We start from the raw sequence: 20629 nt of genomic DNA, 5'->3' as shown, positions 1-20629 counted from the left end.
GTAAAATATTGTAATAGTTATATAGATATAATTAAGGCAATTTTTATCTGAAAGACGTAATCTACAGCGATAGTGACAGTTTCGCGTATTGTGAACGTGGACATCAGACTACTGTTACGACTTTATTTAATTCTAATTTATTATATTGTTCTTATTTAAATTTATTAAAAAACACGATAATTTATATCAATTTATTAAGCTACTGTACAACAATTTATTTGACTAATAATACATAATTTATCTATACGAACGCTACAATTAAATCGTGAGCGCGAGCTTCTTTTTCGACTGTTCTCTTCCCAACAAAATTTCTCTTTTTATATAAAACTCCGTTAGTTTCGGAATTCCCTATAGGAGACATGAATTTACTCGAACATTGTTGGTGGTGTTGACAAGAATAACGGGAACTCCATCGAATAGACTAGAAGGCGGTTAACGGCTAAAACTAGATTTTCAACTGCTTGGAACCCTCGAGATGGATGACTCATCATAATTCGGGTCTAGAGGCTTCTGGTAAACAAACGCCGAAATGACTACAACAAAAACAGAATTAGTCATATTAGTCATTTATAGGCCATGATATTTATTACCGTAACACTACTTTATTAAATGGGCACGTTTTCTTTGACTTTCAGTTAGAACTTAAAATATCGACTATTAGAGTAGGTAGCGGCATAATTTTGAATTTGATAAAGAAAGCTCGCCGGTTTTCTAGATAACTAACCCCTGCTAAAATCCTGATAGCTTTCTTTTTCATTCAAAAAATTTGAAGTGCATATGTTGAATTGCCCCATATGATTACACCATAGTTTAGGTGAGAGTGGAGTAAAGAAAATATGTCATTTTTAATCTTTCAAAGTTGACACCCCTTGCTAGTTAGTGAATAACAAATAATGAACTTGATAGCTTTTTCTTTAGTTGTGAGATATGAGCCGACCAGTTCAGTCGAGTATTTATGGTTATGCTCAATAGTTTAACAGTCTCTTTGTTATCTGGATCATTGTGTAAATGACTTGCAGATATAACCAAATTTTGCGTTTTATCAGAGTTAAGTTTTAGTTTGTTAGCAACAAACCATGTGCTAGATTTAGTAGAAACTTCCTCATGAGACATTTTTAAATCATCAATATTTTTTCCTGATATAACGTATGTCGTATCATCTGCGAATTGTATGAATTTCTACGGAGATATGAATTTAGGCAAATCGTTGACATAAATAATAAACAAAAGAGGTCCTAAGACCGAACCTTGTGGGACTCCATGTTTTACGGATAGAAAATCGGAGAAATGAGCTTTAGACACTAACGCCTGGTGTCCGCCACATAGATAAGAGGGATACCTCTGACTCCATAATAATTTAATTTGTGAAGCAAAATGTCGTATAAAATGCAATCAAAAACCTTAGACAAGTCGCAAAGATAAATTGCTATGCGATTGCATTAAATACCGCGTTCGTAGTAGAACGAGCACTTCCCAATCCATATTGTGAGTAGCTAAAAAATTATTTGACTCAAAATTATTGTTTGATAATCTTTTCAGTCACTTTCCCAAAAGTAGAAACAACGCTTATGGGTCTGTAATTGTCTGTAATGTGAATTAGAATCACATCCCAGTCCAGTAGTTGCATCGACAACATTATGACAAAAGTGACGTTTATAGTTACTTTTAGACCAAAAGATGTTAATAGATTTTGAATATCAAAAGAAGGGTGAGATTCAATTTTAAAATGTATATTAAAATCATCAAGTGTGATCAGTTTGTATATACTAGAGCGGTCCGATAAGTACTTGCAAAGCCTACAAAAGAAAAACGAAAATTTTGGAAAAGTGGTGATTTATTTCTCAGTTATTTCTCTATTTTCTCGAAGTATGTAAAGTACGTCATTCGTAGCGGTGATGGCCTCCTCATTCGACTCAAATTTCTGCCCAGTGAGTGATTTTTTTAAGTTTGGAAACAAAAAAGAAATCGCACGGGGCCAAATCTGGAAAATACGGAGGATGGAGCAGCAGTTCGTATCCCAATTAAACCAATTTGGCCATGGCGACATGTCAGATATGTCAGCCGGTGCGTTGTCATGGCTGAAGCGCACTTTTTTCTTGGCTAAATGGGGCCGTTTTTTCTGCAATTCGGCGTCAATCAATCGGCCCAATAATTCGGCATAGTAGACCTCTGTGACCGTTTTTCAATTTTTCAGATCTTCAATGTAGATCACACCTTGCGAATCCCAAAAAACAGTTTCCATCACCTTTCCAGCCAACAGGATAGTCTTCGCACTCTTTGGAGCAGGTTCACCTGGTGACGTCCTCTGTTTCGACGGTTCCTTAGTCTCTGGTGTATACCAGTGGATCTATATTTCGTCGGCGGCTACGAAACGACGTGAAAACTCCTTCAGATTACGCTTAAACAGAGTCAAACACTGCTATGACGTGGTCTCACGGTTGCGCCTGTTGTCTGAAGTTATCAAACGCAGCACCCATCGTGCCGACAGCTTTCTCACGCCCAAAAAATTCCATGCAGTATATGACCCACGCAATCTTTTAAGATGCTTACTGTCTCAGTAAGACTATTATAAGAATTAATATTAAACTCTAGTCTTCCGGGTTGAACCGCGTCGATTATCATTGCGCCGAGCTTTCGACATCCTCTTTGATGCCTTCTTCAGAGCTTCCGAGGTTTCAGTCTCTCGAACTCCCAGACACTACTATACTGATCACCAAACAATGCATTACTGCCACTGGGAATAGAGGACGGTTCATGTATACAGTCGATAGTGACGTAATTTGTGTGGAGGTTATCGTGATGATTGGGGCGAGGATTATCGCGGGGGTTGGCGCGAGGATCGGCACGGAGTTGGCGCGAACGTTTCTGACAGTAGGATTTTTATGCGCGGATGAAGCGGCCGACATTTTCTCTATGAGATGTCTCCATGTCGAAGGTAACCATATGCCGCCATCATTTTTAGTGGGACAATTTGGCCTTTTTTCAATTTCTATGGTTTCTCGGATAATTCTTGGTTTATAGAAGTTTTTGTTGTTTTTCCAGATAGTTTGTTGAGTTATTAGGAATTAGTCTGTAGTATGGGTTATTAATGAGATTTGAGAGCTTATTAATGTAAGAAGAAGGGTTTAGGATGATGGTGGCATTACCTTCATCGGCGGGAAAAATGACTAGATTTGGATTTGACTAAAGTTCTTTCAGGGCTTTCTTCTCGGATTGGCTAATGTTCAGAGTAGGAGGTTTTGAGTTGCCATCTCCAAACTGGAGATGGCTTCTTCAGTGTTTGACAGGTGATTGTCTCAATTGGAATGTGATTTTGGGTAACAGAGTAGTTGAAACCTGTTGCTAAAGCTTGAGTGGCAATGGTCGAAATAGGGATAGACAAGTAGACAATAGACAAGTTATAAACCACTGCAGAGGGTTCCAACGTTGGGGTTTTTGGAATTTTTTCGGGAATTAGATGCGCTAATTTGCGCTTCTGCGTTTCAGTCTTAGGTTTGGCGGTTCCTTGTTGAATAGTTTTCAGTTCATTACTAGCCTTAGGTATTCTCGCTCTTCGCCCATTCTGTTAGATGACCGTATCACATGAATTGTTTCTGGTATATGTCATCAATATAAAAATAGTTTACAAAATAAGTCAAAATAACGATTTTCTGAAATATTTTTACAGTGTTTCATCTTAAGCCGGACCTGTCCTGACATTTTTAGAAATTTCGGAAGTAGATGTACTACATCCCATTTTAATAGCGCCACTTTGGCGTTTAAAGATCAGAGAGGCGACGTTTATATTTTTCGTGAGTCAACAAGTCGAGACACAAAATCAGTCTCGCTCTGACGGAAGACACAAATATTTGTCTCCACTTAAACTATTTCAATTATCTACCAAATAATACAATGGTTGTTGTGTTAATAAATAAACTATTCCAAATGTTTTTCGTACAATTAAGTCGGTGGGAAAAGAAAACAAGTGTGAATATCTACACAAGTTCATTCTTACAACGAAATACTATTGTTTGTGTGAATTATTAATGAATTGTATTTTATCTCTCACATAGTAATCATGAATGTTATCTTTTATTTTAATAATAAAATTGAAAATATACAATAAAAGATAAATGAAGAATAAAATTCTTTTAAAAAGAATATAATAATCTTGCATAAAAATGTCTTTATAGTTACAATCACTGGCCATACTTGTTAAATTGATAACTACAATCACTCATGTGCAAAAATCGTCCTCTTTAATGAGTCAACAAATTTTTATCTTATAAATACATACTTTTTTATGTATGACCCAATTTTTTTATAAATTTATGGAAAAGTATAAGGAAAACCATCCAAGATTAATTCCATTATAGATATTTCCAAAATCTTCTTTTGTCTGTTGACTCTTGAAAGAATATAGTGATTTGGAGAGTTCAGAATACAAGTGAAACAAACCTATTTTAGCTACATTTTAAGTACAGAAGTTTAAAGTTAAAGCTTCATAACAAAATGACCAGTTAAGAAGGTCAAGGATTAACTTTTATTGGCCAAATTTCATGTAATAACCCCAAAAAATGCAAAAAAGTGTACTTGGTTCAAAATTATTCTGAAGAATTTTATGAAGGTAATGAACCAACTCCAAGTGCTGTTAATACACTTTATTTTTACATCTACTTAGGGATTATATGTATTAGAAATATTAAAACAAAATATCACTTCTTAGGTGAAAGTGAAAGGAAAAGTTAATTGACATAAAAAAACGAATCGTCGGTGTCATTTCCTTCAGCTGCTTCTTTGTCATGGGTTTGACGAGTTGGCTGATTCCCTGGAAGGTTTCTGAAGTATCTCTGATGAGTAGGGGGTATGTAAGGCAGCAAAAACAAACATGTCCTTTTTTTTAAACTCATTTGTCTTCTGGTTCGGTAAAGCTAACTCTGCTGTACATTCACAAGGTTTGCACTTCCACGGGTCTTCCAGGCCTTTTTATACTGGTCTTTTTAGAGATGTCCAAGGTTCAGAACCTCAAAATTTCACTGAATGATTCATTTATTTTTATGTGGAAAGGTGATCGATCCTTTTTTAAACCTCAACCACCATATCTTAAGCCAATTGATTTGCCTAACTTTAGTGTCATTTTTCCTGTTTCTGATTGAATCTTCGAAGGGTTTTGTGCTCAAAAACCCTTCCAGTTCTAGTTTTACAACTTCGAACTGAAACTTTTTCACGTTTACAGCTTTAATGATGTATCAGTCATCAGACCCATTGACCCATAGATTATAATTAGAAAGTAATAAACGTCATTTTTTATTAATTTTACTTGTTGGATCTTGTTTTAATGCATAGTGTGCTGTATATGACACACAAAAAAAAATAAAAGAATACAAAAAACTAACCAAGTAGGATTTTTTGGAGGAAAAAGAGATTGGGATAAAAGCTAACGGCCAACCAATTAATAATATTAGATACGCAGATGATACGGTTTTAATGGCGGAGATAGTAGAAGACCAGGTAGTCACAGCTAGTGAAGAGAAAGGGTTAACAGTGAACGCCAAGAAGACGAAATTCATGATTATTTCAAAAAAAACAAAGATTGAAAACAAACCTGTACATTCACAATAACGAAATCGAACGGGTGCACAAATATAAATATTTGGGAACAAGCGATAATAACAACAATGACATCACAGAAGAAATAAAAACTAGAATTGGAAAGGCTCGAGCTGCTTTTGTTAATATGAAGGACATTCTGGGAAGTCGTGACATTAACTTAAACCTGAAAATGAGATTGGTTAGATGCTAGATCTTCTCGATACTGTTGTACGGAGTAGAGACTTGGACTTTAAACAAGAGCAATACCGATAAACTAGAGGCCTTCGAAATGTGGATATACAGAAGAATTTAAAAAAAAACCTTGGACAGACAAAATGTAGTTCTTCGAAGAATGAACAAAGAACGGGAGCTGTTGATCATCATCAAGAGAAGAAAGTTGGAATATCTTGGTCATGTGATGAGAGGGAAAAAGTACCGATTGTTCCAGTTAATTATCCAAGGAAAGATTCAGGGCAAACGAAGCGTGGGGAGACAACGTATATCTTGGCTGCGCAATTTAAGAGACTGGTTCGAGTGCACATCTAACCAATTATTTAGAGCAACAGCTTCAAAGATACGAATAGCAATGATGATTGCCAAACTCCGTAGCGGAGAGGGCACTTGAAGAAGAAGAAGAAGGATTTTTTATATTTTTACCGTAATCTTGAAGTCAAGTTTGTAATCAAAGATTTTCTTCTTTATAATCATGCAGTAAGGGGTTAATGATTTGTTGACACTTTACTGTTTCAGTACAAAGGCTTATTACTTTTTTTAACAACGTATTGTACACGGTATGGCAGAGGGTATTCACAATAATTTTTTTCATATTGATGTTCTAAATAAACGAGTAAGAGAAATTATCGCGATGATTTTGTTTATATTCATTAAATGATAAGTTTATGGTAATCTACCCATTTAATTTTATAGATGAATTAAATGGGGAAAATATTGTCTTCATTTACTTCTTATATTGGGGTAAATGGACATATTTGAAAAAGAAAAAGAGGAAAAGACAGTTAAGATATGATTTCACGTACAGGGCGCCTGCGCATCCGCTTATACGTATTTCGGCCTAATAGGCGTCATCAGAACGGCTTTCGCAGTGGCTCTGAACGTGAAAATAAATCTTTTTTGTCTTAGGAAGCAACTCTAACATGGCTTCGTATAGACGCAAATAGCGACATCTGATAATAAAATCATAGGACATATTTGACTTAAAATAAATAAAAAGTATAGATCACTTGCTTTATCTAAAATGTGTTGAAAGTAATAATTTCGTAAATGATTATCTCATGTATATTCTCATAAAAATATACAAAAATACAATTATCTTAATATATGTTTTTGAAATTGAAATAGGTGTCCCCTCATTATCCTTACTTACCTAATATGAATTTAAAATGTTAAAAGTTGTCAACCAAATTGAGCAATTATGGTAAATAAAACTAATAATTTAGTGACTATAGACGTATCTCTAAAACATTCAAATTTTTTTGAATACATCCTTATATAGGCTTAATATAAATGTGTATCTTGAAGCATATGCATCTTCCCACATTGGTGATAAAATTACCTAAAAATAAAATTCCATTAAAGTAAGTGAAAACTCCCTAATTTATTATATTAAGTAATTCTGCTTTTAAGCATCTAGAAGGGCCTAACTAAAATAGTTTCACATTTCCAACCCCTATAATTATTACTTACTTTCGTAGACTCTGGTAGACAAAACATTTTTTAATTTAAGTGTCTTGACTAGCTGAGTTATACAGGATCAACCATGAGAGAGTTTTTTCTGAGGATCATGTTTTGTAAAATAGAGTTGGGAATAATAGTTGAAACAATGTTTAGGATGTTTAAAAAAATATAGATATAGGAAATAAAATAAATAAAACTATAATAAAAACTCGTTAAGATATCTGCAGTAATAAATCTTGTACAGGAGTTTTTTTTTTCGTGTCTTTTAATTCAATAAATTAAATGTGATAAGTTAAAAAACATGTAACCTTACTGATTAATAGTTATATGAATGTACTTATGTTGGTGTCTAACGAACGATAATTTCAAACGCATTCTTAGTAGGTAGTATAATTTTGTTTATTATCAGAACACAAGGGCCGACCTTTTAAACAAGCGATCAACCCATGCTGGTACAATGGTGCCACCGAGACAGTGACAGACGCGACATAATATTTTTGTTGAGACACAAAGACGAGACAGAAAGTCAATCTCACGAATCGAGAAGAGACAAATCGTCAGTTTCTTGTATTGTTAAACCTATCATTAACTAAAATAAAGCCATATTTATCCGTTCCGAGTGGTATGGCATTTTTAGAGAAATTGTAGTAATCTGTTCCATATTACGATGATTTTTTGGTTTAGCAGATGGCAAGCCTGACAACTCAACGAAAATTAAAGTTAGAAAACGACGTTTGGATATATATATATATATATATATATATATATATATATATATATATATATATATATATATATATATATATATATATATATATATATATATATTGAATATCATATATCTATATCTAAAATTTCAGTTTTCGCTAAATCTTTTGAAGGCATTGTAGCTGCAAAACTTGGTACATTATTGAATCCTACTTTAATGTCCGACCAACATGGTTTTATTCCAGGACCAATCTGTTAGTTTTACAAGAATTTTGTTGGATGCTCTTGAAGGGTATAACCAGGTTGATGTCATTTACACCGACTTTTCGAAGGCATTCGATAGAGTTAATCATACTGTCCTAATGAAAGATTATTGGGCTGGATGGAGAGGTGTCTCACAGATAGAACTCAAGTTGTAAAAATTAACCAATTTTTGTCATCTACTATCAATGTAGCGTCTGGTGTTCCACTGGGTGGACATTTATTCCCTCTGCTTTTTAATTGTTTTTTAATGATATAAAAAATTGTTTTTATCATAGTAATATTCTTCTCTATGCTGATGTTCTAAAAATTTATAGAGTCATAAAAAATTCCAGTGACTGTAGTTTATTACAGAATGATTTAAGTAGTTTATTGGATTATTGTAACGTAAATGCTTTTCATTTGAACATAAATAAATGTAAGGTAATGTGATTTTTTAGAAAAAAACATCCGATTTCATTTAAATACCATATTAAACCGAATATTTTATAGGTAATCACGGTAATTTTTGACCCTACAGTAAGCTTCAGGAACCAACTTTTCTTGCGTTTCTAATAGATCCTTGAAACTTTTAGGTTTCATGAAACGTAGCCTCTCTGAATTTGATAATATTTATTGTCTCAAAAATATCTAATGTTCCCTTATTAGATCGGTTTTGGAATATGGTAGCAATATTTGGTCTCCTCATTGCTATATATATTTAGGGATTCTACAGTATTCACTGCCTTCCCTCGCTCAACCGTTTCCATCTCTCTCTGTTGTTCCATTCTCCATCGTTTAGTCCTCTCTTACTCATGGCGTCGTCTACTTCGTTCCTCCAGGATTTTCGGGGTCGTCCTCTTTTCCTCCTTCCTATGGGGCTCCATTCGGTTATTCTTTTTATCCATCTGCTGTCGCTAGCTCTTCTTACATGTCCATACCACTTTAGTCTTTTTTGTTCTATATATGTTAGTATGTCTGTTTCTATTGATGTTCTTTGCTTTATTTCGTCATTACTTCTCCTATCCATTCTTGTTACTCTGCAGCATCTTCGCAGGCATTCCATCTCTGTTGCTATTATCTTACTGCTACAAAGATCTATTAGAAAGAGTACATAAAAAGTTCTTAAGATTTATTGCTTTTAAATTGAGAATGCCTGTAAATGAAATTGAATACATTGTTTTGCAATCTTTACTTAAATTGAATAGTCTCGAAGAAAAGCGAATATTGCTAGATATATCATTTTTATATAAATTAATACAAGGAGGCATTGATGCTAGTGCTCTTTTGGAAAAGTTTACTTCCGTACTCCCTGTAGAGACACCAGATTCCAAAACTTATTTTATTTAGAATTTCATAATCGAACTTATACTGTAAATAAACCCTTACAGAGAATGTGTAGAAATGCAAATAAATTTAATAGTAATGATTTTTTTCATTTATCACCAAGTACTATTAAGAATAAGATCGAAAATATCTTTTTATGTAATCACATTGTGTTTTAATAGTTTAAGCTAAATTTCAATTGATTTGTAAAAAAATGGCAAGTCCGTAAATAAACATTACATTACATTACATAACTGTGAATATACAGAGTATAATTTAAAATACTTTTGAAGAAGAATTTGTTTTATTAACGTACCAAAACGTATAAAAAACAACACATTTTTTAAAAATTGCTGATTTTGCACAACCTGAACTAGCTCAGGATTATTGAAATACTAATCATTATCATCATCGGATAGGAGGAAGTCTTTTTTCTCTGCGTCATAAGTTTTACTGAATGATGATAACTGTTTATAGAGAGATGATATCCACTGTTAATGTCGTTAAATAAAACGTATTCTTCCGTTTCTACACCTAAGTTTCGTGGCCAATTGAGGTCCATGTATGTCCTTTTATGTATTTTAACCCTCTGAAACCTTATATTCAACATGATTATCCTAATTGTTGGGCAAAAATTTGTTATTAACAATTTAATTGTTTAAATATTTGTAACTAATAGACTAATAAAGATGTAGCCTTTTTTCAAAGCATGTTTTGTTTCTTTTAAAAAAACAAACCAAACACACTTTGAAAAATTAAAATCGGTTTATCAGAAGCTGAGATATTCTTCTTCTTCTTCTTTAAGTGCCATCTTAAGTATAAGCCATAGCCATAGCTATTCTGACCTTCGAGGCAGCTGCTCTGAACAATTGCCTTGAGCTGCAACCAAACCACTCTCTCAGGTTCTTCAACCAGGACACTCGTCTTCTTTCTACGTTTCACCTACCCCCTACTTTTTCTTGAATTATGAGTCTCAAGATGTTGTATCTTTCGCCTTTCATCACATGTGCGAGATATTTCAATTTCCTTTCTTTTATTGTATTTTCCATTTCCCTCTCTCTGCCTACTCTCCTTAACACTTCTGTATTCGTGACTCTATCTACCCATGGAATCCTTAACAATCTTCTAAATGTCCCCATTTCAAACGCGTTAAGTCGATTTATTGTATTCCGGTTTAATGTCCATGATTCAGCTCCATAGTAGAGTACACTATGTACATAGCATTTAATTAGCCTTATTCTGAGGGCCAATGTCAGATCTTTGCTGCATAAAATCTTTTTCATTTTCACGACGTTGGCACGTGCTTTTTCAATTCTGACTCTTATTTCTGCAGTATAACCGTTATTTTCTGTGATTATCGTTCCCAAGTAAGTATATCTTTTTACTCTCTCAATCTGCTGGCCGCCTACCGTTAATATTTTGTTTTTATTGTTGTTCTTGCTAATTTTCATGAATATGGTTTTTTTGATGTTAAGAGAGAGTCCGTATTCTCCACTATATCTTAATATTTTGTTCATTATTCTTTCTAAATCTTCCAAGTTGTCGGCTATTATGACTGTATCGTCAGCATACCTAATGTTGTTAATTAAACTTCCGTTCACTTGTATGCCGACTGTCTCGTTTACCAAAGCTTCTTGTATAATTTCTTCAGAATAAGCATTATACAATAACGGCGACAGTATGCAACCTTACCTGACCCCTTTCCTTATCTCCACTTCTTCTAACACTTCTCTTCCAATTTTCACGCTTGATCGTTGGCTGTAGTATAAATTTGATATCAATGTTACATCCCTCACATCCAGATTCTTGTTTTTGAGTACTTCTATAAGTCGAATGCCTCGTTGTAGTCTATAAAGTATACATAAAGATCTCGATTAACATCCAAACTCCCTAGCCCACTCCATTCCGAAATCCAAACTGGGAATCACTAATATCTATCTCCAGCTTACCGTGTATTCTATCTATTACGGATGATTTTTAGCAGGTTTTTTAAGGTATGTGATATTAGACTGATCGTTCGATAATCACTACATTCTTTGGCATATACTTTTTTTGGTAGACAAATAAATGTTGATGTCAGCATTTCACGTTTAATGATTCCTGTGGAATAGATTGTGTTCAGTAGTTGTACTACAAGATCTATGTTTTTTTCATTGACCAGTTTTATCAATTTACTTGGTATTTCATCTGGACCAGCAGTTTTATTATTTCTCATGGACTTTACTGCATGCATAACTTCTGACTTTGTTATTTCGGGTCCCTCGTCTTTACTCTGATTATCTTCATATGTATTTTCCTGTCTCTGGTCATGGAATAATTTCTTCAATATATTCTTTCCATCTGCCTAATTTTTGTTCTGTCTCCACTAAAATGTTTCCTTGTTTGTCCATTAGGATGCTTGAGGTTTTTAGTTTGGCTACCCCAGCTAATTCTTTAACTTTCTTATGGAGATTGAAGTTATCATATTTGTTTTGTAAGTCTTCTATTTCTTAGCATTTTCCAGCGAAATAAGTCTCTTTAGCTTCTCTTATTTTCCTTCTTATTTGATTATGCAGCTGTTGATACTGAGTTATGTTGATATTTTTTTGCCTTCTTCTGTCCTCCATCATTTCGAAGATTTCTTCTGTCATCCAATCTCCTTTCTTGCATCTGGTTATTGTGAGTTCTCTGCGACTTGGTTTGATAATTGCATTTTTTAAAATTGCAACTGTTGTTCTACATCACCATCAATTGATTCCGGTGTGGATTCTAGGTTTGCATTAATTTCTTGTTTCAGTTTTTCTTTGACGTCTTCTGATTATAATTTTTGTATGTTTAGTTTATCCCTTTTGTAGCTTTTTTGTATCTTTTTTAAGTGAAGTTGGAATTTTGCTACTTGCTTTCTCATCCTCATTCAGGATTGTGGTCCGACGCCACGTCTGCACCTGGGTACGCTTTCATCGATTGTATTGCGTTTAGGTATATGTGGTTTATTAAAATATAATCAATTTGGTTTCTATGGATTTTGCAACTTTTTTACTGACATTAATTGCTACTCCATACCGATGTTGGCTGTCGGTACTACTAGAGTAGAAAAGTCGACCATTGGTTGTATTTAGTTCGCCGGAGTCGAGCCATCTTGTGTCACTTATTCCCAATATGTCGATCTTAAGTCGCATCATTTCTTGTTCTATGTTCCTTAGTTTACCAGGATCATACATGCTTCTAATATTCCATGTCGCTATTTTAAAAGTTGACTTTTGTATTTTTAGTACGCAGGGATTTCGTTGGTTAACGACCTGAGGAGCCCTGTCATCATTGTTATTTCTCCCTCTGCCGAATCTTGGCATCCGAGAACCATCCGGTGATGCTTGTCACTAACTGCCATGACGATTTTGCTGAGATATTGCAAATTTATTATTTAAAAAATAACAAATTATCGACTATATCAAACATTTGCTTATAACTTTACTTCTGCTCAATGTAAAAAAATTTAAAGCATCTCTCGTTAAAGCTACGATTATACGCTATATAATTTTGAAACATAAAATTTTATCAACCTTTGACAAAGTTATTATAAGTTTAAAGTACACAACTTGGGTATAAAAAAACAATTTATAACGATTTTTCGGTTATCTGAAATCAAAAAATTTAGTATCATGTTAATAAAATCTATAGTACAATCGAATACGAACATTTTGAGATTTGCTAAACTCATTTTGCGGAACACTCATCCGGATTCTTCTTATGGCATGTCACATCTTCTAAGTTTGCTGAAGGATGTGGCAATCTGTTAGGTTTTGACCTACCATATCCCACATATGTTCAATGTGTGACAAATCAGCTGATCTTGATGGTCGATCCAAAGTCTCTATACCAGATTCTTGTATAAACTCCATGGTTTCACGTGCAATATGATGCCTTGCATTATCCTGTTGAAAGATCGTATTTGGAATGGTTTGTAGGTATGGATGTAAAACCGATTGAAGTACTTCACCAATATATCGCCGAGCTGTCATAGTGCCGTTAATAAGAACTAGAGGTGATCTACTTCCCAGGTATATAGTACTCCAAACCATAATGTTTGGTTGTCTTGCTGTATGACCTTCAGCCAAGTCTATATTTCATCTCTCCCCTCAAACACGTCTTACTCTTATGCGGCCATTCGAGCCACCCAAACAAAACTAAGATTCATCACTGAAGCAGACAAAATTCGATTGGTGTCAAACGTAGCACCAAAAGCGGACGGTAAGCTCTCAGTCCCATTCCAAGTAATCTTTTATTAACTGTTTCTTGAGACTACCCTTTCTGTAGCTGCAACTAAATTATTTCTCTTAGTCTACAACATTGTCTGGTATTTTTGACAGCAAGAAGTCTAAGATGGCGCAAATCACGGCATTGCAATATTCTAGGACGTCCGGACCCTTCACGATGCCGATAAGTCTCATTATTGGACCAACTCCTCCAAAATCGTAGATGGATTAGCTTTAACTCTTCGTGAAATTTACCGTAAACCAAAACCGGCCTCTTTGATGCCTACAATACGTCATTTTTCGAGGTCGCTTAAATGACGAAATTGCCGACGACTGCGAACATTTGCCATTTTAAAATTTTTGGGTAAATCAAAAACAATCGAATATGACTAAAAATAAAAAATAAACTAAAGTTAAATACACAGAAATAAACTTTCTCATCTTATTTGTTTTTGCGAAAAAAAGAAGAAAAGAAAAGAAAAGAAAAAAAGAAAACTTCAGTTAAAGAAAAGATGGCGACGTAAAAACTTACCATAACCAGATACACATTTTTTAGATAAGAGTTACAAAGAAATACTTTTGATCCAAATAAATAACCACATACAAAGTGTTCATCATAACCATCAGTATATTTACTATTTTTATTTGAAATTACTCACTTACTGCTTACATAAAATAATTCAACAACTTGTAGGTTTCAAAGTCTCAAAGTATAGATATACACTAATTAGCAAATCAAAGTTCTTAATTTTTACCGGATATATTGGAAGAAATAAGAAGCCTGAGAATGTACCTTGTACTCATCATCAGAGCAATTACTTATTAAAGTATACTTTATTGCAAAACCTATTATTTACCAGATTCTATAACTACCTTTTAACAAATTTTTGTTTAATTATATTCATATTCTGTTCACATAATAAAATAAAGAGGAGGGATCAAAATACGGTCATTTTTACCATAATAATATTTTAAGATTTTATATTATCATCAAAATAATATTTTGATATAAGGTTTTTTTTCTGAAAAATGGCTTTGGCAGAGCCAATTACCCAGACTTGTTTGTGTTTATTGTTAAAATCGACTGAATTGAAATTATTATTGATTGCAGATTCATAGTCAAAATTTTCTTGTTATCAGTTATCAATGTTAGTACTACATATACCTAATATTTTTATGGATACATAAATTTTGTTTTGATATATTTTTATTTTGTTTTTTATTCTTTTATTTCTTCTTGTTTTTTTTTTTGTTTTGTTTTCTTTTTTTTTGTTTTTTGCTTTCTTTTTTGTTTTTCTTGTATTCATTTTTTTATTTCTTGTTCTATTTCTATTTTCTTAATTCTTTTATGTTTATTTTTTTTTATTATTTTGTGGTACTTATACTTTCTTTTTTTTGTTTTTTTTTTCAAACCATATTAACAGATTATGCCTATATACTATTTACAACTTGTATTTACATATTTTAACATGTTTGTAAATGCAATGAAGAATTTCCATATTATTTGAAAATATTAAAAGATTAAGGTTTATTGGAAAAAGACACTTAGAATTTATTAATTCCTTATAAAGTTCGTTTATATTATTAATTTGAGATCGCCTATTTTGCCACAAGTACAATTGGGAGTATTTGATAAGCCGTTTCCATGCATGTAAGATGGCGAAGAGCATGATTTGCTCTCAGCCGATTAATGGTCTTTATAAAATGTCGATTAGATTCTGTGTAGAACCATCTTCTTGAGGGTATCCTAGCGTTACAATGATAAAAGTTTACGCCAGTCTTACATTCTCTGTAGTGTAAATGCCAATTATTTTTAAGTTTTTGTCTACTAACGGTGTCAATATCTGTCGCTGGAATGATATAAAGTTGAATGCTCGAATAAATGAACTTTGATAAAATGAAAGGCAGATATCGAGCACAGTTCTATTAATTAAATCTTGCCCAAGTACTTTCGCTTCCTTGAGCATCTTCAGGGGCATTTCGTCAATTTTGGGCTATCCAATAATCACAGAATGTCATAAACATAAAATTGTACATAAAACTACACTAAACAAGGACAAACAGTTTAAAATTATTTAAAAAATAGTCGAAGCTACATTCTGGTCGGCAACAGGAGAGAAAAATCAATTCCTGTATCCTACCTGTACTTACACATGGAGCTCAAACCTGAACATTCACTAAAATAAACATGGAGAAGATCAGAACAACTCAGAGAGCTATGGAAAGACAGATGCTGGGTATCTCAGTCAAAGACCATAAAACCAATGAAGACATTCGTAATAGAACAAAAGTAAAAGGTGATGTCGAACAGGCAGCTAAACTGACATGGAAATAGGCTGGACATAACGAACGTCTTAAGGATGGCCAATTGAATAAAGAAATCGGGAATTGGCGGCCATATGAAGCCAAAAGACCACGAGGAAGACCGCAAATGCGCTGAATCGACGATATTAAAAGATCAAAAGACTGCAGGACCAATGTGGAAACGTCTTACAAACAACAGAGATGAATGGCGAGAATTAGGAGAGATACTAAAGATGATCAATCAAATGTTATTTATCAAATTATATGTAAGGACTGTAATTCAACGTATATTGGGCAAACACACCAATACCTGTATAGAAGGATTTTTGGACATAAACATATTGATAAAACTAACAGATTAAACACAAGCCCTAGACAGACATTCTCTAGAAAATAGCCATTCTTTTAATTTTGAAAATGTACAGATTTTGGAAAAAGAACAACCTGCGTAGAAGGATTGTTGCACACAAACACAGTGTAGAAACCAACAGATTAAACACAACAGCCCTAGACAAATATTCTCTAGAAAATAGCCATTCCTTTTGATTTTTGAAATAGCACAAAATTACAACAAAATATGCATATTGGAGATGGTTCACATAAAAAAAGATCTAAATATCTATCAATAGTAAGACTGAGATCAAAGATCTTTCCAAATATGTATAATAATTTAATAAATTGAGTTGTTTTTAAATGCACCATGGCGGATGTTTTAAGATACGACCCTGTACCACTCGTGTTTTAAGATATCTGCCAGATGTCATTTAAATGTCATAAACCAATTTTTCAATCCATGTTAAACTTCTAAAAAGTGTTAACATGAAATATAATTGTGTAATGTAATGTTTATAAAATAAAATGCTTATTGAAACCGGCAAATAGCCGAAACGTTTAAGGAATAGTTAAGTAAATCAGGAAATAACAAACTATATATATATATATATATATATATATATATATATATATATATATATATACCTACATATTATAACAAATTTTGTTATTTCTATGAAATTACATCTGGTGATTGATTTTTTACTTTTAATCTTCTTTAATCTCTAAATTGAAATTATTATTCAGTTATTGGTAAATTCAAAAATCAAGGTTTTCAATATTTTAAACAAGTTTAATATAAATATGAGAAGTAGTTCAAACTCGATAATGTGATTATTAAACGGTACTAAAAATAGTCAGGAATTAGCGAATTACCTTGTATATCGTCGTGGAACCTTGTGAAGTCCGTCTCTGGCGCCTCTATGGCGCCACTTATCCCTACCAGAAGTCTAGACCGGTCTCACTCTAGCGGTGGCTTCACGATATACAATATACAAACTCGTCGTCGCGGCCGTGCAAGGCAAACATCCAACATCAAATACGAATACGGCTGGCCTGCCAGTTGACTAGAAAACGTCAGACGGAGAGGAGCTAATAATTACGATCGGGATCGCGAGTTCGTATGTTACCGGCTGAAAACAAGTGAGAGAGTGCAAGTGTGTGGTGCTAGGCCGGTAAAAGTGTGTGTAATAGCAGCAATAATAAATAATAGTGGCCCCCAAATGCTTACCGTGCGTGGAATCGAAATCCTCTTTGATGTTCATGTTTCGCAGCAAGAAGACAAACCTCACTAAACGCCTGGTGAAGGCCAGAAAACGGAGAGGCAATGAAGCCAGGCGTACGGTTGAGGAAGAAGCGGAAATTGGCGTCGTGAACCTCTTGAAAAGACTCCAGGAGAACCAACTCGAGATGCTCCTGCGAGCGATAGAAACCAGAGGTCAAGATTTGAGCCATTGCGTACTGTTGCCGCGGACACAAGGAGAAGAGCCACACGTGTTGTTCTGTCAAACGTGGAGATGGCCAGATTTGAGAAAGGGCAGCGAACTGAGAAGGTTACCGATGTGTAGGTCGGCATGTGATCTTGTCTATGATTGTTGCAATCCTTACCACTGGAGCAGATTGTGTCAGCCTGGTGAGTAAAAGGCATATATTAAAAATAACAAATATTCAAACCAAAACAAATATTTTAAAATTGTTACAGTATATATATATTATTACATCGATTCTGAACTTCTAATAATATATGCAATGTAATCTCTCATTTTGAAAATATTTCAATAGTTCTATTGCTTATACTTTTTTACCAGAAAATATAACTAAGATTTTCGTTTTCTAAATTAAATTTATAAGATTCAAATAAAAGTTTATAGTTTTTTTCATGTATGGTCTGTGAAGTGCTTTATTTACTTAATAAATCTTGTTATCATTTTGAAGAGATTTGTTAGTATCTTATATTTGGTATTATTGCTGAACCCTACAGGGGCATAGTCTTTGATGAGCGAAAAATACAATTTGTAGAGAAAAAGAATAATATTACCGTTACTGACCATCGTTGCTGTCACCCTTCGATTGTATTATGATAAAATATGATTATTGAAGAAAATATATATATTTAACAAAAAGGGTTTATAAACGTGATACCTATATGCGTACATGTTTGTTTTTTCTCAACCAGTTTGCTTGCTCAATCGCTAAAACATTGCATTTATAATTGCTATTAGTATTTCGTCAAATTCAAATTTTTTAAGTTACTTAGGTACAGCATAATTGGTAAGGCAACACAAAATAGATATAATGATAATCATAATTTATCAAAATATAATAGTGTAATAACATTTATATAGTGGAGTGCTCGTAGTATATTTTTTCTGGGACCCCTTTTACATGCAGACTGTAGTACTATAATTTTTGTCACTTCTTGCTTAGAGGCTACTGGAGCTTAATGGATACTGTATTGGAAACATCCATGATTAACTAATGTTACTGTTTTTACTTTGAGGGGTCCCTCAAAGAAGAAGTTTCACGCTGCAGCCTATAAGAGCTATTTTTACCCTTTTCCTGTCCTCTCTGATAGTTTTCTTGTCGTTACAGCACCTCGCAAAGTCCGAGGAAGCTTTTCTACCTCATGTGCTCCCATAAATAACGTGGTCTGGAGTTCCTTAGGGCACAGCAGTTGAGAGCATGTGTATAGAGGTTTCATTCTCTACCTCATAGTCTGTTTTTTGTGACATTTACTACATTCAATGCTTTTAGGTGCTTTCTAAGTCAAAAGTCCCTTTTTTGTTTAAACTAATGCAATCTTTAAATCGTCTATGGTTATAGGTCTCTAGAAGTATTTTTGATTGTTTAATTTTTTTAGTTTTCTCAATGTTACCATAATTTGTTACCTTCTCTTTCAATTTGTTCGGATTAAGCTGTTAATAATTCCGTAAAGGGATCATGATCCTATAAAAGATTTTTTTGCCTAGCTCATCAGCACTTTCGTTTCCTTCCATTTCTGTAGGTGCCTTTCTGCCTGTATGTAATTTGCCTTTTTTAGTTAATTTGATGTTTTTAGGTAATTTCACTGAAAAGACTTTTGGCATTTTTCTTAGGCTTTCTGAGTACTAGATCCGTACACATTTCTTTGCCTTATTCCTATTTCTTTTGCTCTGTTGAGAGATTCTTGTGTAGCTTATAACTTTTAGAACTGGTTTGTTTGTCCAATTTTTTCTGCAATTTACGTTTGTAATAAATTTATTCAGAAAGGCATACTTCTTTGACATGTAGTCTAGGGGCGTGCCCCAATAGTTTACTATAAGCTTATTGATATTTGGGACCAAAGCAAAAAATGGTCAAGAGGAAATTTCAGTAAACTGGAAAAACTTCGTCAGGCCGAATCCGTATAGTGCTGTACCAGATAATATGTAAAGTTTCTTCTTCTTTTTTAATACCATTTCTGATTATTAGACATTGACCCTATTGGTTATAACAATTTTTTAGAAAATAGATCAGCTAGTGTCTTAGGTTACCACTCTTGGTGATTTCGGAGCCAGAATGTTCTTCTTCGACCTGAACCTTCTTCCGGCGATCTTGCTCTGTGTTATGAGCTATAGAAGTAGTGATGGATCGTTCATAACTTTATACTGACACGTACAAACCAGTTTGTCACCTTCCTTAGTAGGAAGTAGAGTAATACTTTTTAAGTACTACACCCTTGGCGCACCACACGCACATCTGGTCTATAAGCCTTCTCGAAATCAGTGAAACAGGTATAGAATTCCTGATTCTTATCTAGGCATCCCTGCGAAAGAACATTCACTGCAAACAGTGCATCTCAGGTCTTCAGACCTATCCTAAATCCCATTTGGTATTACTTAAGTATGTCTTCGTCTATTTTCTTTGTATTCTATCGTGGATTACTTTTAAAAATATATAATTTCAAGGCATGGCTCATTAAGGCTATGATGAGATGTTCATTGCACTCCTTTACATTGGCTTTTTGGGAAGCAACAAAAATGTCAATTCTTCAGGTATTATTTATATATTAGGTTAAATCGTTCTAGATAAGTAATTTTGAAGAAGGAAAAAACAGAATTTTTTATTTGTAAGTTATTTTTCATCCTAAAATATCTGCTCAACACTAATTGCAACACTCAATTCCGAATCAACCTTGTAAATTCACCTATCGAACTTTTCTGCAATGCCATAAATAAAATGCATATTGCCATGACAGCAAA

At 33.7% G+C, this 20629-nt stretch overlaps 1 protein-coding gene and 1 long non-coding RNA gene across 3 annotated transcripts in view; one reads left to right on the top strand and one right to left on the bottom strand.

The window, feature by feature from the left end:
• Positions 1 to 208: 208 nt before the first annotated feature.
• LOC140440085 (uncharacterized) lies at positions 209 to 17412 on the bottom strand. Its single transcript, XR_011950783.1, has 3 exons — positions 17286 to 17412; positions 6956 to 7144; positions 209 to 533 (listed from the first exon to the last, which is right to left on the bottom strand). It is a non-coding gene; the product is annotated as an uncharacterized lncRNA (long non-coding RNA).
• Positions 17413 to 17420: 8 nt separating this feature from the next.
• Positions 17421 to 20629, top strand: part of Dad (Daughters against dpp) — a 149798-nt gene continuing 146589 nt past the window's right edge. For both annotated transcript variants that reach the window (XR_011950782.1, XM_072530354.1), the window contains exon 1: positions 17421 to 18042. Coding sequence is in view for 1 of the 2 variants with exons in the window: in XM_072530354.1 (XP_072386455.1) it covers positions 17667 to 18042 (376 nt within the window). In the remaining variant the exon portion in view is untranslated. The remainder of the gene's footprint in view (positions 18043 to 20629) is intronic.

Source organism: Diabrotica undecimpunctata, chromosome 4 (assembly GCF_040954645.1).
Source record: "Diabrotica undecimpunctata isolate CICGRU chromosome 4, icDiaUnde3, whole genome shotgun sequence".
Classification (NCBI taxonomy): domain Eukaryota; kingdom Metazoa; phylum Arthropoda; class Insecta; order Coleoptera; family Chrysomelidae; genus Diabrotica; species Diabrotica undecimpunctata.
This window is presented reverse-complemented; position numbering and strand designations above follow the sequence as displayed.